This window comes from Arabidopsis thaliana, chromosome 2 (genome assembly GCF_000001735.4).
Source record: "Arabidopsis thaliana chromosome 2, partial sequence".
In the NCBI taxonomy this organism is placed as follows: domain Eukaryota; kingdom Viridiplantae; phylum Streptophyta; class Magnoliopsida; order Brassicales; family Brassicaceae; genus Arabidopsis; species Arabidopsis thaliana.
In genome coordinates, this window is record NC_003071.7 from 18,797,799 (window position 1) to 18,819,628 (window position 21,830).

General features: G+C 33.4%; 4 protein-coding genes, 1 long non-coding RNA gene and 1 other non-coding gene across 10 annotated transcripts; 2 read left to right on the forward strand and 4 right to left on the reverse strand.

The window, feature by feature from the left end:
* Nucleotides 1-27: 27 nt before the first annotated feature.
* AT2G00930 lies at nucleotides 28-1,370 on the reverse strand. 2 transcript variants are annotated; one of them, NR_143703.1, is made up of 2 exons: nucleotides 1,252-1,370; nucleotides 28-664 (listed from the first exon to the last, which is right to left on the reverse strand). It is a non-coding gene; the product is annotated as an uncharacterized misc_RNA (transcript). The 2 variants fall into 2 exon arrangements; NR_143704.1 differs by having other exon boundaries at nucleotides 28-1,370.
* A 359-nt stretch (nucleotides 1,371-1,729) lies between these two features.
* On the reverse strand, nucleotides 1,730-3,673 carry SAP18 (SIN3 associated polypeptide P18). Of its 2 annotated transcripts, none has more exons than NM_130126.4 (6): nucleotides 3,415-3,585; nucleotides 3,268-3,300; nucleotides 3,045-3,155; nucleotides 2,707-2,802; nucleotides 2,235-2,309; nucleotides 1,730-2,115 (listed from the first exon to the last, which is right to left on the reverse strand). In NM_130126.4, the coding sequence occupies exons 1-6, from the start codon at nucleotides 3,523-3,525 to the stop codon at nucleotides 2,083-2,085; spliced, it is 459 nt and encodes a 152-aa protein (NP_566050.1). In that variant the 5' UTR covers nucleotides 3,526-3,585; the 3' UTR covers nucleotides 1,730-2,082. The 2 variants fall into 2 exon arrangements, with proteins under 2 accessions (NP_566050.1, NP_001189753.1); NM_001202824.1 differs by having other exon boundaries at nucleotides 1,825-2,115; nucleotides 2,716-2,802; nucleotides 3,415-3,673.
* A 2,718-nt stretch (nucleotides 3,674-6,391) lies between these two features.
* AGL6 (AGAMOUS-like 6) lies at nucleotides 6,392-8,788 on the forward strand. Its single transcript, NM_130127.2, has 8 exons — nucleotides 6,392-6,836; nucleotides 7,337-7,415; nucleotides 7,546-7,607; nucleotides 7,728-7,827; nucleotides 7,901-7,942; nucleotides 8,020-8,061; nucleotides 8,155-8,309; nucleotides 8,397-8,788. The coding sequence occupies exons 1-8, from the start codon at nucleotides 6,655-6,657 to the stop codon at nucleotides 8,491-8,493; spliced, it is 759 nt and encodes a 252-aa protein (NP_182089.1). The 5' UTR covers nucleotides 6,392-6,654; the 3' UTR covers nucleotides 8,494-8,788.
* A 918-nt stretch (nucleotides 8,789-9,706) lies between these two features.
* AGL20 (AGAMOUS-like 20) lies at nucleotides 9,707-13,327 on the reverse strand. Of its 2 annotated transcripts, NM_130128.4 has the most exons (8): nucleotides 12,859-13,327; nucleotides 12,214-12,418; nucleotides 11,130-11,211; nucleotides 10,877-10,938; nucleotides 10,670-10,769; nucleotides 10,525-10,566; nucleotides 10,361-10,402; nucleotides 9,707-10,135 (listed from the first exon to the last, which is right to left on the reverse strand). In NM_130128.4, the coding sequence occupies exons 2-8, from the start codon at nucleotides 12,393-12,395 to the stop codon at nucleotides 10,001-10,003; spliced, it is 645 nt and encodes a 214-aa protein (NP_182090.1). In that variant the 5' UTR covers nucleotides 12,396-12,418; nucleotides 12,859-13,327; the 3' UTR covers nucleotides 9,707-10,000. The 2 variants fall into 2 exon arrangements, with proteins under 2 accessions (NP_182090.1, NP_001323425.1); NM_001337146.1 differs by having other exon boundaries at nucleotides 9,740-10,135; nucleotides 10,361-10,566; nucleotides 12,859-13,287.
* Nucleotides 13,328-16,433: 3,106 nt separating this feature from the next.
* AT2G09655 lies at nucleotides 16,434-16,682 on the forward strand. The gene has a single exon (NR_140576.1). It is a non-coding gene; the product is annotated as an other RNA (long non-coding RNA).
* Nucleotides 16,683-16,861: 179 nt separating this feature from the next.
* Nucleotides 16,862-20,747, reverse strand: AT2G45670 (calcineurin B subunit-like protein). Of its 2 annotated transcripts, none has more exons than NM_130129.5 (14): nucleotides 20,121-20,747; nucleotides 19,734-19,914; nucleotides 19,589-19,648; nucleotides 19,245-19,408; nucleotides 19,092-19,155; nucleotides 18,929-18,997; nucleotides 18,732-18,827; nucleotides 18,489-18,533; nucleotides 18,205-18,275; nucleotides 18,022-18,088; nucleotides 17,855-17,905; nucleotides 17,624-17,734; nucleotides 17,487-17,534; nucleotides 16,862-17,400 (listed from the first exon to the last, which is right to left on the reverse strand). In NM_130129.5, the coding sequence occupies exons 1-14, from the start codon at nucleotides 20,582-20,584 to the stop codon at nucleotides 17,272-17,274; spliced, it is 1,620 nt and encodes a 539-aa protein (NP_566051.1). In that variant the 5' UTR covers nucleotides 20,585-20,747; the 3' UTR covers nucleotides 16,862-17,271. The 2 variants fall into 2 exon arrangements, with proteins under 2 accessions (NP_566051.1, NP_566052.1); NM_130130.4 differs by having other exon boundaries at nucleotides 19,245-19,422.
* Between the last annotated feature and the right edge of the window lie 1,083 nt (nucleotides 20,748-21,830).

Consider the following 21,830-nt stretch of genomic DNA (forward strand, 5'->3'; position numbering starts at 1 on the left):
CTCTTTCGATTATTTTAGTGTTATTTTGAAGTCGCTTTAATAACTTTTTCAGTTGTTTTTTATTTTTAAAGTGTTTTTGATAATTTCGACTTAGATTAATTTTGTCTTTCGACACGGATTAATCTTGTCTTTGTTAGAGTTTCAACTATGCTTTATTTGTTTTTGCCATTTGTTACATGTTTCGACTATGTCGCTTTGACTTTGCGATTTGGCGTCTGTTTTTTTTTTGTGTTTTGTTAAGCTTCGCGTTTTTTCTTTGGCTACGGCCCGCGTTGCGCATTTTTGTCCCTCGTTTGTCTAATGTTCTACGCTCACACACTCTACTAATACGCCCATCTACACCTACATATTCATCTACGCCTATACATACATCTATGCCTATACATTCATCTATGCGCACACCTTACACATCACTAAACATTCATCTACGCCTATACATGCATCTATACATTCATCTACGCCTATACATTCATCTATACGCACCTTACACATCACTATACGCCCATTTATACACATCCATGTATCTTATCAGGAAAGAAAAAAGATACAAAATCACTAGATTGCCACATGCACAATCTAGTAAAATTCAACAAAGGCTAGCAAAGCTTGATTGCAACACGCTGGATAGAGTCCCAAAGGCTTTGTTTTCCCTTCTTCATCAACCCTTGCAAAATTAATTAACGAAAATCAATATTCCATTACAATCGTTTTTTTTTCGTTTATCATTTTTGGTATATGCATATATTATTTACAAAAAAATCAAAAGCATTTTATAGGCAACCTATTCTATCTTTGTTTTTTCATAAAATAAAAACCTTTTTCTATGTTTTCATTTAGACAGAACCGATACATAACTAAAAATGTTTTATGATAGAAGCAAATATGGCTAAAAATATTTTCCTAGTCGTTGAAGTTAAGCCAGCAATACATATACACAAAAAATGGATTTAAAACACAGCAAATGAAATTCATTTTAGACAGAACATATATATATCTAACTAAAATGCTCAGTTTATGAAAGAAACAAATATAGCTAAAAATCAGTTTATTGTCCTAATCATTGAAGTTAAGCCAGCAATACATATACATACACAATGGATTTACAACACAGACATTGAATTTCATGTTCAACTCCCTAAAAGATGACTAAAAGATGAAGAACAGGTGAACAAACTACTAAGAACCATTTAATGAAAAAAAAAAAAACCATTTAACGGTAAACACTAGAGGATTTAGACCAGAGTATTTTACCTTGTAAGGATGATGCTTTATGTTTGTTTGAATGAGGTCTTGACTCAAGTGGAAGAACCAGAATTAAGAAATAAAAACAGATTGTTTCTCGACATTTTGTAAAATATGAACCAATGAAGAGGATTCCGATTTCTGACCCAAGATGGGAGTATTTATAGAGAGCCATTTATCTGAATTTTTGTAATAAAATATTATCTTCTAACGGTAATAAAATGTTACCGTTTCAACGTTTAAATTTTATTATACTTTCAACTTTCAAGTCTAATCAAACTTAACGTTGGAACAATATAGGGAATCGTAAACGCAACGTTCATATTTTGCTATTAAACTTTTGTATAATTCCATAACTATATCTTTATTTTTGAGAATATTTGAAATGCATTGCCCACTCTTCTATGTTTATCACTATAGTTTTGATGATTAATGTTGTCTAAATTCATCCTCTTCTCTCATTTTTTTCACGATTTCTTTTTCTCAGCTACTTCTCCGACGTTAAGTGCGAGTATTAATTCTACTAATAAAAGTAAATTGGGTTGAAATCTTAATTTAATACATATTCATGTGCTATAGTCTATAGATAGTCTAAATTTATACCTTTTTGTATATAAAATGGCTTGAGTTCTTCCATCTTTTTTTTGGTTCTTTAGAAAAGAAAACACGTTAAACAAAAAAAGCAGGATAACATACTAAACCATTAGACATTAGTACATAGACTAGATCCAAAAAATACAAACATGTCTAAACGAAGTTTAAGATGATACAACCATATGAATGTGTACTTCTTCCATTGTGCACGCACCCAAATCCCACTTAACAAGAAACAGAAACCTCCTAGTAAATTGCCACATCCAGATAATCTCCAATCTGCAGATAGATTGATCAACTTCAGTTATAGCTACTTGGGTAACAGAATATGAAAAATTAATGTTATAGACTATATAATCATCATACAAGATGATCTTCTATGCATGTAAAAAACTTACCTCAAACGGAAGTTCGGAAAGCGTTTTACTGTCATCTGGTTGTTTTCGGTTTGGATAAGCCATCGTCTCCCCAACCTTTATCAATTAACAGAAACAACACCACAAGATCAGACTCTTCTCATGGGTTCTTGAATACATATGCAAACATCACAAGAGAACAAGTAAAGCCATAACGATTGAATCTGAAAGCATCCATTCAATCAAATTACTTCATTCTGTAGTAACTAGCTATGATTATGTGGTCTCTCTGAAGTTTCAAAAATCAATAACCATGAGAAGATGAGTTGTCAATAAGCGAAAGACATGTACAAGAGAAACATTGTTGACAAAACTCCGAATGATACTGGTAGCTACATGTGCGACAAAGAGGTGTGGCAGGGGAAAACACAGAAACTCTAGAATGCATCAATGATCATGCGTGGCTACGGTGACAACTTATCTGATCAAGATTGTGAAGAGAACGTAATCTTACCTCTCTCACATTATAGCCACCTTTATTGTTAGGATAAACAAACGCAAAAGACAATCTAGCATTCCTTCTCCTAGCTGCTACAGAAACTTCTTTAACCTGCAATGAAAACGTGATTTAACATTGTGCTTATGAGAGAAGCATCACCTTTGTACGTTACACAAAACCCCCAAAAATGTGAATTTTAATCAGCACTCCTCAGCAGTAAAAACAAAGTGAGTCCTTTAGCTGAAAATCCGTCATATTTGTAAAAACAAAACTACACAAGAAAAGTTCTCAAAGCAAGCTGCTTTATTGTTGTCTCAAGCACCCAATCTAAATCTTAATGGTAGAAGACATACCAAATCTGTTAGCTCGCGAAGACTGGCATCTTTCCAAGTGTAGATTTGAACTTCATCCTTTGGTTCTTTGCCTCTCACAGCATAATCTTCACTAGTATGATGACCACCACTCTGCAATCAAACCTACCCAATTAATCCTAATTTGCAGACTAATTCAGAAACAAACATAGCCAGTTCTCCAGTGATTAAACTTGCATTCAGTAAAATCAGTGAAGAAGAGTACCTTGGTGAAAACACGAAGAAGAAGGGGACATGTCTGCGATTCGAAGGTTAAAGATAAAGAAATCAATAAGTACAGATAAAAACCCTAAAAGGAAACCCTAAAGGATGATGATTCAACGATTCGCGAATAATGAAATCGAACACAAACCTTTTCACGATCGACAGGTTCAGGTTTAGGGCGAGGAGGTTGTTGGTTAACGCCTCTCGGAGGTGGCGGTAATGGTCTCCCACCACCTTGTCTTCTCGCTGCTTCAGCCATCTCTCTTTTTCTCTCGAGAGAAATCACTACGACGAAGAAGAAGGTAATGGCACAGAGATTGATCGGACCGCTTTAGGCCCATACTTATTTAACCTAATGGGCCTTTTGTACAACAATTTGGGCCTAACTCGTTTATAGATTTTGTTGCCAATGGTCCGTTTAAAAGATTTGAAATATATATATTTTTTTTCTACTTTTTCTTTTCTTGGTTTATAACCTTTGAATATCTATATTTGAAACACACATTGAAGATCACTAACTCGAAATTCAAAAATAAAAAGAGAGACAAATATAGCAATCCATAATCAATGCATAGAGACTTCAAGTGACCTACTAGGATCCCACTAAAAAATAATATGCTGTTTTTTGCCTATTCCTTTTGCATCATTCTTGTTATAGTAAAATGGTAAAAGAAATTATGGAAAATAAGAAAATGGGGTCATTGAATGTCAAGAGGGTAACATTTTCAGACGATAAGGCGCAATGACCCCACACCTCACATGAAGCTGCAGTGCCATTTCCAAAAGAGTGTGTGGATATGAATTTGAACAAAGAAACATTGGTGATGAAATTAAAAAAGAAAAGGAAAGATTACTACAAAGTGAAAAGTATGAAATTATGAAGACTACCCGATCTTCTTTGCCTCCCTTTCCGTATTTGGCATGCCCCTAACCACTACCACAACCTCTTCCCTTCGGAACTTTGTAAATAAACATTCACTGTTTTTTTTTTTGCTTTTTAAATAGCTGTTAATTGTACAAATTCATTTACATGGCTTACTGTTTTTCAAAAGGAGATACTAAATAGTATATAGTACTATAATTTTGTCCACCATGTTCTATGAAACTCGTCCAAACATAAAAAGGTTTTTATATCATCAAACGTACGACTTTCCTTTGTTATTTTCTTGGATTGGACACAACGAGATTGGTTTGGTCACTGTCCGATCTAGTTATTGATATATATATATATATATATATATATATATATATATATATATATTTTTTTAATATAATGTAGATGTAGCCCACTAACTTTTGATAAGCTTTCATTTTTCTATACTTTCATTTTTCTATAATGTAAAAAGATAGATGAAAATGAAACTACTAGATTACAACTTTTTAACAAAAAATAAAAAACTACTAGATTACAGCTCTTGATTGGTTGATAACTTGATATCATATATCGTGTTTGTAGTTGAAGATGTAAAGATTTATCATCTTGTATTTGAATTTTGCACAATATATAATGTGATGATTCTATGTTTGTTTGTAAACTTATGTGCAAATGGGCGATAACTAAACGTTCGTAAAATAGTTACATGTACTAATTAATCGAAGCACATAAATATTATATATATATATATGTATATATATGAAACGATTCATTGATTTTAAGTATTTAATTTATTTTTTAAGATTTTAGTTGTCTTAACCTCGTACGAAGAAGAAGGATATATACTATTTAACTCGTGGAGATGATGAGGTTCGGATATTTTTCCTTAAGACCACAAGACACTGACACGCCGACTGATCGATAAAAAAAGTTAAGGCCTACAATACAAAAGAGTAGCAGATTCCCTTACACGTGTTTCATTTATGATCTGTTAATTAACTCCATTGAGCTTCAATATCTCATTAGCCGAAAATTAACTTGACGTTTTCCATTGAACTGTCGAAAAAATTTGTAGAAAAAGTGAAATGTCCCCTATTTAACTTCCAAGTTTAAAACCTAAAATTAATTAGTTACCGTTTTGATGAATAACGTTGAAAGAATCGTCAACATATCAAATGATGCAGATACAACAAGGGACAAAAACATCAAAAAATTGATTAAAAATAATCATTCAGATATTAGCAATTAAACTGTAAGTAAATGATTGCATATATATATATGAATGAATACATATATATGTATCAAACTGTAAGTAAATAATACATACATATATATATATATATATAGGAAAATATCTCATTTTTCAATCATTTTCAGAGGTAAACATTTTTAAAGACAATTTTACCTAACCCAACATCTTACTATATTTAACCAGCTCTGCGAGAGCTTCAAAACAATGATGAATTTTCTGCCCCTTTTCATTGACCAAATAAAAGTTCACAAATTTGTAAAACCAATCAGCATTAATTTCGCACGTAGTTTACTTCGTCCGATTTTAGATCAAGTAGACATTTTAACCAAACATATTGAATCACGGTTCAATCAAGATACATGGTTGCGAGTATAATATATCAATCCTTCACCGCATTAGAAAACCAAATTTTCTATTTAATTTAGCGTGTTCTTTTAATGAACGCAGCGTCAGCGACAACAAAGAAGAAAAACAGATCTGCGGCGAGAAAAAATACATTGATTAGAGAAGAACTGCCGCAAAAGATGTACGATGATGAAGATTGACGTGACGCTGCTTAATTTCAGCGATTCATTTGATGCAATTGCAATTCATCGGCTATCATCGGCGACTCATCCGAAATTGTTATTTTCAAGCTTTAATGTCGTTTTACTTACCTACTACTTCTCATGACACGTCGTTTCAGTCCGCTATTGCCGCTGGCGCAGCATCAAATAAAAGAACACGCTAGGATAGCTTGAAAAGGGTACAATAACTAGTTATAGAAGAACATGAGCCATAACATTTGGAAACAAAATGAGTTAGTTTGAATTTGAAACATCGCGCTCTATGTAAAAAAAGCAAAAAAGAAAAGAAAAGAGTCCTAATAATTAAAAAGAGAAAATAAAAGGAATTTTCAATGGTCCGACTGTTACAAGTAGATTTCCATTTTTAGGAATCTAGCTATAACGATGAAGACAGAGTTATCATTTTGTTCCATCAAATATATGACGATATTTATATTTAATTTCTTCAACAACAAATATCTCATTTGTTGGTGCCACTTTCACATACTTAGGACGACTAATAATTAATTAAAAAGGATTTATGTAATAACGCACCATATTAACCTGTAACAAGAAGAATTGAAAGTAATACAAGTTTATATATATAGCAACACATTTATCGTGTACGATACTTTATTCCTTTTATCTATTCTTGAAAAAAAGTTACCAATTCTTGAGAAGAAGAAGAAATCAGAATCAAGAGAAGGAGAGAGAAAGATGGGAAGAGGGAGAGTGGAGATGAAGAGGATAGAGAACAAGATTAATAGACAAGTGACCTTCTCAAAAAGAAGAAACGGTTTGCTGAAGAAAGCTTATGAGCTTTCTGTTCTTTGCGATGCCGAAGTTGCTCTCATCATCTTCTCAAGCCGTGGCAAGCTCTACGAGTTTGGTAGTGTTGGGTATATATATCTTTGCTCCTTTGAACCAACTTTTGTGCTATATATATTAAGATTCATCCAATAAAGCTATGTTTTTTATATGAAAATTGATTAATAAATGGGTTCATTTGCTACTTGTTACATCGTACGATTCAAGAGTCGGATCATGTTTTGATCTTGTGGTTATTCTTAATGGTTGTATCGTTTATCCTGTGGTAATTAGGGTTCATCGTTATATCGTGTCTCCCTCTTGGATCCTTTATCATAAGCTAATAGGTCCTTCCGTACGTTATAATTTGTTGATTTCCCATTCATGAATTCCTTTGATTCTTTAATCTTACAGATGACAGGTTTCAAATGGGTTTAATTCTAGCTTTAAAAAAAAAAAAAACAAACAAACTAGGGTTTTCCCTTTTAGATCAGTGTGTAAGATATATAACTTGAGTTCTTGTCGTAAGAAGAATCTTTATTTGTTGAATCGAGCTAATGATCTCCCATTTTTGTTTTAATTGAATTTGTAGAATTGAAAGCACAATCGAACGGTATAATCGTTGTTACAACTGCTCTCTAAGCAATAATAAGCCTGAAGAGACTACACAGGCAAGTGTGTGTACGTACTTTGAATATATTTACAATTATTGTTTCTGATGATAATGATTCTAGCTAACTCTATTTTCTCAAATTCTCATGTTACTATATATATGCATTTCATATAATCTATATGGTGCAGAGTTGGTGTCAGGAGGTGACAAAGCTTAAATCCAAATACGAATCTCTTGTTCGTACTAACAGGTCTAGTAATTAAGAGTTTTCTATAACCCCTTGAAATTAAATCGTTATTGTCATCTTCCATTATATATGTATAGTTACAAATCTATTGTTATGGGTGTTGATAATTGCTAATTATAAAAGGAATTTGCTTGGAGAAGATCTTGGAGAAATGGGTGTGAAGGAACTGCAAGCGCTCGAGAGGCAGCTCGAAGCCGCTCTTACCGCGACTCGACAGCGCAAGGTCACATGATCTAGACTGGTCTTGTTTCATTAAAAATATATTCATAACTAAAACATTCAACTAAAATATGCAGACACAAGTTATGATGGAAGAAATGGAAGACCTTAGGAAAAAGGCAAGTTATATAAAAATGTTTCATACCAAACTGCAAAACATATATGCATATCAATCAATCTATGTTTGAAATGGCAGGAGAGGCAACTAGGAGACATAAACAAACAACTCAAGATTAAGGTTTTTATTTCTAGACATCGCAAAATTATATTATAACTTCTCATATAATTAATTATGACATTTGGATCTTAACTAAACATAAATTTTCAATAGTTTGAAACGGAAGGCCATGCTTTCAAAACCTTTCAAGACTTATGGGCAAACTCGGCGGCATCGGTGGCCGGGGATCCAAACAATTCTGAATTTCCGGTAGAGCCTTCTCATCCTAATGTATTGGATTGCAACACCGAACCCTTTTTACAAATAGGGTAAGAATATACCATTTTTCCCGGCCCTTACAAATAAATGGATAGAAATAAGATATGATTATAAGACTTGTTTGGTATTTGGATTAGGTTTCAACAACATTACTACGTGCAAGGTGAAGGGTCTTCGGTATCAAAGAGTAACGTGGCAGGTGAGACTAATTTCGTCCAAGGTTGGGTTCTTTGACTCTCTGTTGATTAGACCACGATGCCACGGTCAGGCCAATTTCAGCTCTCTACAGTTGTTCTTTTTTCAAATTAGATTTCTGGGTTTTTTTTTCCTATAAGAAAAACTTTTGCACTAGATGTTTGTCATTTAATTTCCAGCTCGTGTGAATCTATATTCGCATGTATGTGCTTTGAAGAATTTCTCCTCTTACTCCTACTTGATCTAAAACATTATTTTTGTTTTGGTTTTACCAACATTTTCCAAATGAAATAAACTTTAATAATTGTTCTAAAATCAATTAAATGAATAGATTTATTTGGCATGAATACTATTAAATCTCAGACATATATTTATGAATGCTGAATTGTGAATAGTAGGAACAAATAATAAATCGTGCGACGTCGAATCAATTGGGTGACGAATAATCAAAGGAGGATTCAGCTCAACTACGCAAGTAGGAGTAATGAACTTCCGAAACAATTGGGTGAGTAAATGAAATCAACCTGTAACTAAAAAAATGAACGAATAATAAAATGCCACGTAGTTGACCTTGGAAAAAGCGCAATGATATGAAGCCAGGTAGGACCCACATTGCTGTTTCTTGATTTGACTTTTGGAAGAGAAGAGCTCCTCTTTCTTTAGCAAACTTTACTGTTGTTGATATATGTCTTTTCCATAAAGTCTTCATATTTATTGAGGTTTTTTTTTTTTTTTTACATACTAGAATTTAAGTTTTTAATACTCTCTTATATTTATGGGCTGTTATCGCAAAGTAGGCCCTTTTATAAGTGGGCCATTACAAAATAAATTCATGGGCCCATATAAATGTTAACGGCACATGTCATATCACAATCATGTATCTCTATTATCTAAAGATTCTAAACGATTTGAAATATTGGATTATGCGTATAATGTTTTTTTTTTCTTTGATGGGCTAAAAGCCTCTACAACATTTGGATTTATGCCCTAAATCTCCTCTCCCGGTGATCTTTTGAACTTGCTTGGGGGGGACGCAACTTCTTCCAAGACAGTCACACATGCTACTAGACCGATCTTTGTATTGTAGAGTTGCCACCGTTGTCGTGTATCAGCTCTTCATCTGAAATGATGCAGTTATTGATTTTTGGCCAATGGATAATGTTTAATGTGCTCTCATAATTTTCTTTATATTTTTTTACCAGTTTGGGAAGTTCTAGACCTCTAGTCTCTCGACTTGAGAAACCAGTAAGTTATATAGTACAGATATTCCTGATTTTATGATTTTGAGGGAAGAAAGCTAAATTGATACATGAAAACAAAACATAATCAAAATTACATTCTAGAGAGGCAAGTGTAAGAACATAGATACATAACACAAGCAGTTCAGAATCATTAAAGAAGTGACTGAGAGAGAGAGAGTGAGAGAGAAATAAGACAACAAGAGAGAAGCAGCTTTAGAGTTTTGTTACTTGTCCTTATACACTCTCAGTACTGCTAAACCTGTTTTTACTTAGTTTGTTTTTTTGTTTTTTTTGTTGAGTGGAGATCACTTTCTTGAAGAACAAGGTAACCCAATGAACAATTGCGTCTCTACTTCAGAACTTGGGCTACTCTCTTCATCACCTCTTCCAGTACTTTCTTGATTCTTATTTGACCAAACTTCGCTTTCATGAGATCCCCACTGCATTCAAATAGAATTATTACACAAAATTAATAGATGCAAATTAGAAGATATATAGAACAATACATAAATTAAAGAAGGTTGATGATTGAAGATAACCAAGAAAAACTAGTAAGGACTCTCCTAACCTAATAACCCCCAAAAAGAACCCCAACTTTCTTATCTTTACCGAATAAAAAAACGAATGTGCAACCCTAACTTGAGACCCATAAGAATATATTATACCTTTTCAGAGAGCTTCTCGTTTTCTGCAGCTAGAGCTTTCTCCTGCAAAAGTTTTAGATTCCAATTTGTAAAAAGCAAGCACAAGAGGCTTACTTACTTGGAATATTACACAATTTGCATACATACTTATATCTGTTTATATACACTCATAAAAACTACTTTACCTTTTGCTTGAGCTGCTCAATTTGTTCCTTAAACACTTGAGTCTAAAAGAGATGAGAAATTGAGTTATAATTATGAGTGGTTTCAGAAGATGATTCGAACAATACTTATAATGTGGAGATATAACAGATAAATATATACACATACCTTTCTTGCTCGAATACATTTGACACTTTTCTCAAGCTGTTGCTCAATCTGTTGCAGCTCCTCGATTGAGCATGTTCCTATGCCTTCTCCCAAGAGTTTACTGATTACAAAAACAAAACACTAATTGATCAAACTCTCCTATGCATCATGAAATAGATATATACAAGTGATGAATAATGTGTTTGTATATATGTATATATCACAAACCGTTTAGAAGCTTCGAGTTGTTCAATTTTCTTCATCATGTTTGCTGCTTCATATTTCAAATGCTGTTGGTTATATCACAGAAATGTTATTGCATGTACATATATATCCTAATTATAAATATGTGACTTGATCCTGTGACCTTGAGATTATATACATATTGTGGTTATATTCATTACCGCTCTTTGATATTATATAGTAAAAGTATTAATTAGCAAGAATTGATATATAGGCAAGAAGATCATAAAGAATAAACCTGCATATTTTCTTCAGAAACCGGTTTGGTGCTGACTCGATCCTTAGTATGCCTCAGATAACGATCTATGGTATCTTGCATACTGTCAAAAACATATATAATTGGAACATTAAAGTAAATCATCAGAGATCAAATTTAGATCCCAATGGTGTTCTCAAAACATTTCTTATTGAAGATATCACTAGACTTAATCAAGGACATAGCTTGAAAAGTCTTGTACTTTTTCCCCCTATTTTAGAAAATCAAAAACATGTGAGGTCTTATCTTTATATTTAGTAGGTTCGAGAGAAAGAAGTACTTTCCCAAATGGACCAAATGTCTGAAACATCTGATCAAAAGCTGGCATTTTCATTTACAGAAGTAATGATTCATCAAAAGTAAGTTTGGTTTCCCTACTACCTAACAGTACAAGATAAAACTCTTTTGATTCTCAAAAACAATCAACATTTAGGTTTGGCTAGCTAGCTTTGAGTTTCTATGTCAAAATCAGGAACAAATATTCAAACAAATTGAACTAAATTAGGAATGAGCATGAAATGAAGCATGAGGGATTAATAAATCAGGAATGATGAAACAACTTCCTAATCATCACTTAGAAATTAGAACAACATGTTTTGCTTAAAGCAATAACAAGACAAAGATTAGTTCAAACCAAAAGAATACTAATTGAAAGTTGTTTTATTAATACTATGTGATCATGATCTCTAAGAAGATCAAATATATAACAAGTGTAAATTGGCTACGAAAGAGCACATTTTATTTATATCATAACTTGAGAAACTAATTGAGAAAGAGAGAGACAGATGATTAAACAAGATGATATACTAGCGGAAATAAAAAAACAATAAATAAGAGGGTATATGTACTTGATACTACTTTAATAATAGCCCTAATTTTGCAGAAACCAAGAAACTCATTTAAACACACCTCTCAAAGCAAACGTCAAAGAGATGTGATTCCACAAAAGGCCAATCAAATCCATATATAAACCAAAAAAAATTAAGATACAAATAGAGAGGTTAATGAGATCTCTCTCTCTCTCTCTTTCTATGGATGATTTGTAAGAAAGACAAAAAGAACGTACTTGGAGCTGGCGAATTCATAAAGTTTGCCTTTAGGAGAGAAGATGATAAGAGAAACTTCAGCATCACAAAGCACTGAGAGCTCAAAGGCTTTCTTCAACAAACCATTCCTTCTTTTGGAGAAAGTCACTTGTCTGCTTGTTGCATTCTCTATTCTCTTCATCTGAGTTTTGCCCCTCACCATATCTTCTTCTTTAGTTAATTTCCCTTGCACACAGAAAAAAAATAAAATTATTTTTTCAAAAATTGAAGAAAACGGTAGATCAATGGTGCAACCACCTCAATAACAAGATTAGTCACACACATAAAACAACCCATTTCATATATGAATCAAAGAGAGTAGGTTAAAAAAATGAAGATATGATCGAAATATGACTTTTTTGTTTGGGTGGGAGAAGACTGATGAAGTCAACGAAAGATTAAGTACCCAAAAAGCAAAACAATCTAAAGTATCTGATCTATAAGTCTGTAATGGAAACTTTTGTTATCGGTTTAATTGAAGGATGCAACCTCCTTTCATGAGATTTAGGACAAAGAAACCAAACACATCAAATCGAACCAAATGAAACCAAACCCATATAAGTTTATAGATCCATCAGAGTACAAAGCAAAAGAAAAAAGAAAAGATCATGACGAAGAGATCTTACCGATTGGCTAAAAGGGTTTGATAAAAACCTAACCAGGAGGAAGCTTTCGAGGATAAAGGGTTTGTGTATGTATAGGTAGAGATATAGGAGGAGACTATATAAGCATTACTGGAGGGAGAAGAAGAAAGAAAGAGAAGGAAGAAGATGATCAAAGTTGATTCTCTGCGAAAGGAAGAACCTTTTTATGGAAGTAGCAAAAGAAGTAGCTTTCCTCGTTTCATCTATTTGTGTGTAATAAAAGAAACAAAAGACAAAAAAACTTCACACACTCGTCTCTTCTCTCTCTGCTTTTCTCCTTAAAAAAGATCCTCTTCTCGTTGTAGTTATGGTAATGGTGTTTGTGAAACCATATATATTTTCTTTTCTATTTTATTTCTTGGAGAAAGATAATAAAATAAGAGAAAGAAAGAGGGAGGAGCTAAATAGTCAGTCATATGTGTCGCAAATATGATGGACGCTTGAAACCTCATCCTTTACTTATTTTGGAAAAAAGCCTTAAGAAAGACCAAAAATAGCATATTTTGATACATATGGACATTTTTACATACACATCTTTTTCCCTCCCATAAATATCTAGTTGGATGGAAATGCCTGTCAAATTATTTTTATTAAATTTCTTCTAACAAAAATCTTTTTTTGTTTTTAATGTGGACACAAACACTCTCTCGTACCTATATGCCCCCACTTGTAATTGATATGAAAAATAAGAATATCGTTTTTTCTTACCTGTGAGTAATACAACTATATTGGTTTTAATCAATTTTTATAATATCTTTCCATCCCAACAGATAAAATTCATTTGATTTGTATATTTTCTATGCTTGTTTGTCCATTGTTTCTTATTGTTGTTCTTAAATTGTGTTTTTAGTTATATGACATAATCTTACATCTCCATGTGAATAATTAATTACTTGCAATTGTAAGTTTTTATAAGTTGGACAAAACCACATTACAAAATACTACAATTTCCTCATTACCTAAGTGACCATTAATCCAAATATTTGGAGGCTAGTACAGAGACAATGGGGCAATGGCGTTAAGTAGCGACGTGTCTAAAGAGGCATTTGCTATTTTTGGTCCCTCGGATTACTAAAGAAAACGTAACTTAGAAATCCAATAATAATTCAGCTTATCGAACGTCTTGTCTAGCTAGTGGCACCAAAAAAATATCCTTTTTTGGAGATAAAATTGTTAATCGATATCTAATGATCTTTTATCTATATCGGGAGGAGGACCACACAAACTAATTATTTCGAAAAATACACATCTTCTCTGGTGAAATATGTTAACGTATTTATATATATTAAATATCAAACAGATAGGTCCGAAAATCTGTATGGATAATTTTTATATAAATACACATCTTCTCTGGTGAATTGTCTCTATCTTTATATTTTCGTGTTTGTATAAAGTATAAACCCGGTTTGAAGTTTAGTTATGTATTTTGTAGACCCAATTCAGATTTAAAGAAACATCATCGTATACCACTAGTAAATACGATCACTTCTTAACTGGTTGAGACAAATCCAAAACAAAAAGTATCTAACGTAACTGAACCAACTATACATTACTTAAAGGATTCGTCCTATAGATTAAAACAATCGTGTTAGTAATGTGTCACATCGAAAGTAAGATAGAACCAGGCTATGCTTCAGGTTTTTGTTCACTGCGATTAATTTTAGATATGATTGACCACTACAATTATTTTTAAGTGGTAGTAATATCCGATTTTTTTTGTACATAATCATATAAACTAATCTAATTTTCGCTTCGAGATCCCAAAGTATAATTTTTTTAAAAATATGACTATATGAGAGATACGTAGAGTTCTAGTCTACACTATATGAGAGATACGTATGCGTTTAGTCACAAGTTTCTTTGTTGCCATTAGATTAGAAAAACCTTGTATAAGTAAGTACATGTCTGTCTAGCAGTCTAGGAATGATGTGAATTTGCATTTAAAAGATGTATGGTTAGTAACTTCCAACATGGTGATATGGAAATCTCATGAGTTTACCAGTCATAAGCTCATGCAAAATCATAACATATAAAGTGTATTTTAGATAAATCAAAATTTCACAATGATTAAACACCAATGTGTTTGTAAAATTAGTTTGGGGTTAATGTACAAGAATTAGAGAAATAAGGGTGGGAAAAAAGAGTACAATATTAGAAATACATCAACGTCGTCCGTACAGTCACGTACAAACGTTAGCCAATGATAATTCGAAAACGCACCTCTTACTTTTTCTCATCAATCGAAAAATCCCGAGACAATAATAATATATTTATTATTTTATTAATTACAAAGATAAATCGTGCTCCACACTTTAGTCTTCATGGGACCCTCACAAAAATTGCCATATCTCCAAATAATAAAATTCTACAATATAGCTATTATATGGTCCTACTTTTCTTACCTCTTATAACCTCTTTACTTCCTCTTTTAGGTTAAATCTATTTTTCGCTCCTTTTGTTTTCATTTTCCTCATATGTATATGCCTATTATATTCACTTCTTTAGGTGTTTTTTTTTTCTTCTTTTAATTCATATCTTTGTATCATTATCTTATCACCATCTACTTAATGCTAGCGTATATAATCACTAATTCACTATATTTTGAATCTACATGCTAATTGATATCTACTTGTTTGTTACTGATTTTTAAAAAATATATAAAACATGTTTGTAATTTGTGAATGCACCTAAAGAAACTTAGAAAAGGACAGATTCCTTTGTTATCCAGAAACCTACTCCTTTTGTTTTCTACTGTTTCTACCAATTTTGTGATGTTGGTTTGGCTTTCTTAGGTTTGGTGGGAGTTTGAAGCTTCTGGCATTTTAGTCTGTGAAAGATGATGCCCGTGACTGCCATGCAAATTTTTGTTTATGCACTTTCATGCATCAGTAATTATGTTTGGTCTATTCCCATTTATATTCTCCGATTACCAATAAATCCAGTACTGTATCCCAAAAGCGTTTTTCTCGCTTGAATAATTGTGTTTCTATGTGGGTAAGGTCATAAGGTAGCTGAAAAGGATCACTTAGACAATCTAGCCACTAAAGCAATTTATGTGTGAATTACTAAGTTATACTATTAATTACAAATAAATGTGTAAAAGATAGGAAAAAAAACCCCGTATAGTCCATTTTTTAACCATAGAGAGTACTAATGGACGATACATTTATTTCTGAACTAGATTGTTGAAAAGGGTGAATTTAATGTAAAATTCTTTAAAATAATTCCGACTGATGTTTGAGAATCTTAGGCATGATAGTTAATAATGATTTTTTAGTTATAACAAAATCATATAGTACTAAAATTCATCGAGTAACTATAGATGAAGCTCTTCATCCACCATAAATCATTATTAGTTGGTTAACTTTCTGTAGACGCGTGATTTGGGGGAGTTATAAATCAATAGCCCCTCAATAACATTTGCGCATTCATTGGAATCCACTTATATGAATCTCTCTAAATAACAAATATACAAAGTACAAATCAACGACTAAGAAAAACCATATAATATTTGGTTAGCCAATAAGTAGAATATAACCTTTGTTTAATGGAGTACTACATTTGTGTAAGTATGATTAAGGAATTGTGATTAAAAAATAAAATGTCGGATAAAGAGGATTAGGAAAATGAAGTTAATTGGAGACTGTGAAGGAGATATTAGAATTGGCCATTGGGGAGAGAGTTGGCACTTCCCAGTTGAGGTACCGACACATGTCGGGCACATGGGTCCTGTTGTAATAAGGAGGATTAGGAGATTCACTTCCTCTGTTAAGGGGACCACAGAGCGTGCTGTGCACCGCCCTATGCTCTTTCATCCAACGGTCTTTATTTCATCTTCTGATTCTCGTGGTTCCCTTTTTTTTTGTTTTAATTTGTTTTTTAATCCATTAATTAATTTTATCTATAAACTATGCTTGCGTCAGCTTTTCCCCACCTGGGCTTTTTTTATTCTTGCACTACGCAAATAGTATAATAATTTAATTGGATTTCAGATGTCAAAAAAAGTTAACTATATGGTTTTATTATACGAGTTTGGGTAAAATAATTTTAAAATAAAATTTCCACTGAATACAATCGAGATTTGGAATAATACATATGTAATGTAACCCCAAAAATGACAAAAAAACAAATACAGCAAAGTTTGCTCAGAACTAGAGGAGCAAACACCATAGCGTTTTTTGGGGTGGAAAACGACAAGCAGTTATAGTCCAACACTCAAAAGGATGGATCCATGTTGGAGGAGGGTATATATATAGGCTAAAAACATAGCAGTCCCTTCTTTTTACTAGCTGAAATCAAATATGAAGACAAAACAAAAGGTATAATAATATACCACAAAGACAAGTTTACAATCATCGCACCACAAATCTTAGCCAGCCATTTTGTCTCTCTGTGTTATGTTGGGGCCAAGTCAGGTGCAAAGATGGCTATGAGAAGAGGGTTTCTTCTTAAGCAGGACAACAAGTCATTTTGGCTGATTCTTTGATCTTGGTCGTCGTCTAGCAAATGGTACATTCCTCGAATCTGAAACATGAGGTTAACCAAATCATTAGGCTATACATCTTTTCAGAGATTTGGAAATTTTGATTCTGCTCAAATTTTACATTTACCTCGTCCTTGTTCAAGTTTGGGATTGTGTTTTTGAGAGCTTCTCCGAGCTGAGCCAAAAATATATAAGAAAAACTCATAAGAACACAAAAACAAATATGGAAAAGAGGTGTGAAGAATTAAAGAGCACTGAATCTACTTCTTGAATTGTAATATAGCCATCTCCATCTGCATCGCAATGGGAAAAGGCTAGCTCGCATGTTTGCTTAAAAAGCGGCTGTGTCAACACGTGGCCCGAGGCAAACAAGAACTGCAGGCCAATCAGCAGCAGAAGAAGCAAGATGTATCAGATATTATATACTAAGATTTTCTACGAAGGTTTATTATATCTTTGGAAAGATACTGATTCATATAAAAATCCTCAAATTACCTGTTTGAAAGTGATTGATCCGACCTTCTCCACATCGATGAACTCAAATATCTACAGCAGTATGCTTGTATAAGTAACTTTCTCAAGGCATAAATCATCATACGGATGATAAGAGCACAACCATAGCGACCCATAAAGAAGAAACTTTTACTATTATCTTAACTAACCCTTTTAGAAAGAGGGCAAGGTTTCAGTTTAAGACCCCGAAGAAAGTCATGTAGCCTAACACGTCCACTGCAAAATGGATAAAATTCTTGAGGTCGTAGGGAAACCTGATATTTTATGCACTGGAAAGCCGAAAGAGATAGTAATATCACTTTTGTGGTTACTTAGAGGAGAAAAGTCATTACCTCGAGTCCGGAATCATGGAAACAAATGTATCCAAAAATCGCGTTGCCTCTAAGCTGCTTACATGGAATAGCTGGAAGGAACAAACACAGAGCAACATAATCACTAGGGAGACGAAAATAGGGACATTGAATGAACATATATACCGGACACCATCAAAATAGTGAGGTTCAACATATTTATCTACAGTTTCATGAACCCTACGAAAACCATAATGAAAGATATGGTTCTCCTCAATGTAAACGAGAAGCAACAAATTTTTGTGGTGTTTAGATGATAAACTTACCGACTCAACTCTTGCCATTTCAACCATGTAATTTGAGGGGTTCTCCTGCAACAGAACATTTAAGATGAAATAAATGATCAGCCAGAAGAACTGATTCCTGACATGGAAGTTATTTTCAAGCTTCCATGGACAAGAATACATGATTTGTGGCTCAGTGTAATTGTGAAGAAACTATGAGACATAGATCAGAGAGAAAATGAAAAGATATCCAAGAGAGCAAAACCACTCATGAGCTGCACATACCAGCTTTAACTCAGTTGCTTTGTTGAGTAGCATCAAGTCCGCAAAAGAATGGGATGTTTGGACGACATTCAAAGATGTTGCAATTGCATGACTAGTCTGTATTCATAAGTACACCATGAGGACTACTTTTCACCACAAAATAAGCAAAAATTGTAGAAAAGTAATCTCCATATATAGTTATATCCACCAACACACACCTTCTGTGAGAGACGCACAGCATTCTGCTTTTGCTTTTCACTGGGATAGATTACAGGAAGATATTCAACCTGTTTGATTTCGAAAAAAAGTTTATCCAAATGAGTGAAAGTCTAAAACCAGACAATCAATCAACTAAGCTTACGCGATATGCACATTGCCTACCTCCATGAAATTGTGAAACTGAGTGAACATTCTAAACATGAGCGTCAACAAAGAGATATTTCCCCTGAACGTGTCACCAAAATCATGAAACTGTAAGGAGGCAGTCTATTTTACGGAGAAGTGTAAAGTGCGGAAAAAACAAACTAGTCTCACCAGGATTGATCAAAATGTACATGGGGATACCGGACTACTACAGGTTGAATAGGGTAACCAGGGATGAAAGCACCGAGTTGGAAGGAAATAAGAACTTTCCCATTAGTCGTGGTTCCTTCGGGGAATAACAGCAGACGAGGAAATCTATCGCAGGAAGCTTTTCTCTGTATTTACATCCCTGAAAGCACATTCCGTATCAAATACAAAAAACCATTTGAATCCTTTTCAACCAAAAATAGTTCACAATTCATGAAAATGGTGTATACACCAATCTCTTCTTTGATATAACACAGTATTAAAAATACGACAGACATTAAAATAAAAATGTCACAGAAACTCTATACCTTTATTTCATGCACAGCATTCTTCCTTGATGTCTGTGAGAATCTATTCACATATATCACCTACAGAGTTCAAAAACAAAACTTGAAAAAACTTTGAATCTAATAACTACACAACAGCATCTTAAACCAATATGTGCAAGCTGACCTGCATTGCCCTGATAATAGTTCCAACAAATGGAAGTGAATCATGTGACTCCGATGCAACAATGGTCGGTGATAATTCATAGAAGTAGAAGATTGGTTCAATATAAGAAACATGATTTGATACAACAATCGGAGCAATCTCTCTCCGAGCAGGTTTCCCTTTCCTTCTTATCCACTGATAGCTACAGAACCAATGAAGATATACTAACATTAGAGAAACTAGCAAACATCATGAAACAAACTATCTAAACACCTTTGAAACCAAATTAACCATTCCTCAACTCCATTTCTCTATGACTCAATCAATACTCAGCAAAACAGTAACTTTAAAATCTAAGACTTAAAAAAGACACAAACTTTGAATGCAATCACAAAGTAATCGACTGACCCAAAAGAGAAGAGGATACATCTGGTACAGATCCGAGTAATCCACATGATTCTGCATCTCCAAAGAGGCATAGGGTTCTCTTTATCTTTCCAGCCAGCAAGTGCCAATTTTGTAGCCAAGTAACCAACAGCTAAGCTAGCAGCAAAGAGAACAAGTCTAATCAGAGCAATCGGAAGACAAATCACGAGCTTAATCGCTTCGTACAATCCGCTAACTCCAGGTGTATTGTTCCGGAATGGATCCACCGTCGTCGGACCGAGAACCGGAGGCTCTGACTCGCTGAGAAAGCCATAAGGATTAAGATGGTCAAACTCAAAACCTCGTGAAACACGAGGGTCAACAACGGCTGGAAGAAGATTGAGTCCTGACTCGTCGTCGTCGTCGTCGGCGATAGAGATAACAACTTCAGGTTGATCGGAGGATTGATGGTGGATCAAAGGAGAAGACAGATCAGGATCCGCCATTCTCGGTGTCTGTAAGAAGAACACAGAGAGATGGAGGAAAGAGAGAGAGAGAGACAGAGCGGGAGAGATTGGTACACGCTTGTGGTGGAATGTTATTTGTTTCTTTCCAATCTCCTTTCTTTTTCTTTCTTACTGTTAAAAAATAAAATAAAATAGTATTAGTATTTATTATTCATTACATGTTGGAGTTTTGTTTATTCTGTTAGAATATGAAACATTATAGAAGTTAATTAACATAACGAGAACAACTGTTTACTAGAGTATACAAATGACAAGAGGGCACGATAAAGGTTTCGTCAACGCGGACAGGTAATTTGTATAAGGATTATGATTGCACATGGATTCGGCATGGCCTTGTCATAACATACTTTAAAAAAACTTAACTATGTAAAGTTATTAATTTACTAAAAACAGAAATTATATGATTCCATTTTTTAGTTCGGAACATGGATGTTGTTCTTGTGGAGGTATCCAGATTTTCTAAAATATAGATAACATCCAGAGGTTAATAATCCAGATATTTGAAAACAGTAAATCGTTGTCCACCCCTTCATTGACATCTTGGTCGACATACCAATAGAATAAAGCAGATGTCGAAATCGTTGACTTGAAACGTGTGTCAAAAGATAATACGCCAAGTCTTTTGCGTTATTTCATTGTAAATAGGATACAATTATCGGCAAGTAAAAAAAGGAGAAGAATTATATATATTTAGTAGAATTTTATTAGTGACATAATAGATAACGATTTGGTTTCTTGAGCCTTTAACAACTTACTTTGAAATCATTGACAAATATTACTTCACATAACTTGAAAAAAGAACGAACAAGAAAGAAAAGAATAAGTACATAAGAACCCAAGAACATAAGAGAGGATTTCGACAAGGACGAAGCAAAATTCTAAATGATAAAAACAATTGAATACAAACAATTAAATTAAGGCTAAGAAACAAAAACAAAAACGGTGTTCTTCTGCAACATGAATCGTAGCAATTGTTATGTAAGCAATTTTGTGTTGTTCGCAAAATAATGGGCCTTAGTCCTAAATGTTATGTAAGCCCATACAACTTTTTCCCTTTTTTGGGCTTAATCAAGAAATTAAAAAAGCATTGGGCTGGTTTCCCGCTGTTTGATTTAAAACCTTTTTGTTTTTTAAGAAAAATAAAGGAACATTTATAAATTTATAGGCCAACTATATATAAAAATTAATGAGGTCCACTGAAATAAAAGAAGAGAACGACAAGTCA

Coding starts and splice junctions, on each gene's coding strand:
- AGL20 (NM_130128.4), bottom strand. CDS start 12,395: ATGGTGAGGGGCAAAACTCAGATGAAGAGAATAGAGAATGCAACAAGC. Junction 10,939..11,129: donor TTTCTGAAGAAAATATGCAG/GTTTATTCTTTA, acceptor TATAACCAACAG/CATTTGAAATATGAAGCAGC. Junction 10,136..10,360: donor ACGAGAAGCTCTCTGAAAAG/GTATAATATATT, acceptor ATTTGAATGCAG/TGGGGATCTCATGAAAGCGA.
- AGL6 (NM_130127.2), top strand. CDS start 6,655: ATGGGAAGAGGGAGAGTGGAGATGAAGAGGATAGAGAACAAGATTAAT. Junction 7,608..7,727: donor TCTCTTGTTCGTACTAACAG/GTCTAGTAATTA, acceptor TAATTATAAAAG/GAATTTGCTTGGAGAAGATC. Junction 7,828..7,900: donor CCGCGACTCGACAGCGCAAG/GTCACATGATCT, acceptor TAAAATATGCAG/ACACAAGTTATGATGGAAGA.
- AT2G45670 (NM_130129.5), bottom strand. CDS start 20,584: ATGGCGGATCCTGATCTGTCTTCTCCTTTGATCCACCATCAATCCTCC. Junction 19,409..19,588: donor ATGCTGTGCATGAAATAAAG/GTATAGAGTTTC, acceptor ATGTAAATACAG/AGAAAAGCTTCCTGCGATAG. Junction 18,998..19,091: donor AGTTTCACAATTTCATGGAG/GTAGGCAATGTG, acceptor GAAATCAAACAG/GTTGAATATCTTCCTGTAAT.
- SAP18 (NM_130126.4), bottom strand. CDS start 3,525: ATGGCTGAAGCAGCGAGAAGACAAGGTGGTGGGAGACCATTACCGCCA. Junction 3,156..3,267: donor TTCTTCGTGTTTTCACCAAG/GTACTCTTCTTC, acceptor GTTTGATTGCAG/AGTGGTGGTCATCATACTAG. Junction 2,803..3,044: donor TTCGCGAGCTAACAGATTTG/GTATGTCTTCTA, acceptor TTTTCATTGCAG/GTTAAAGAAGTTTCTGTAGC.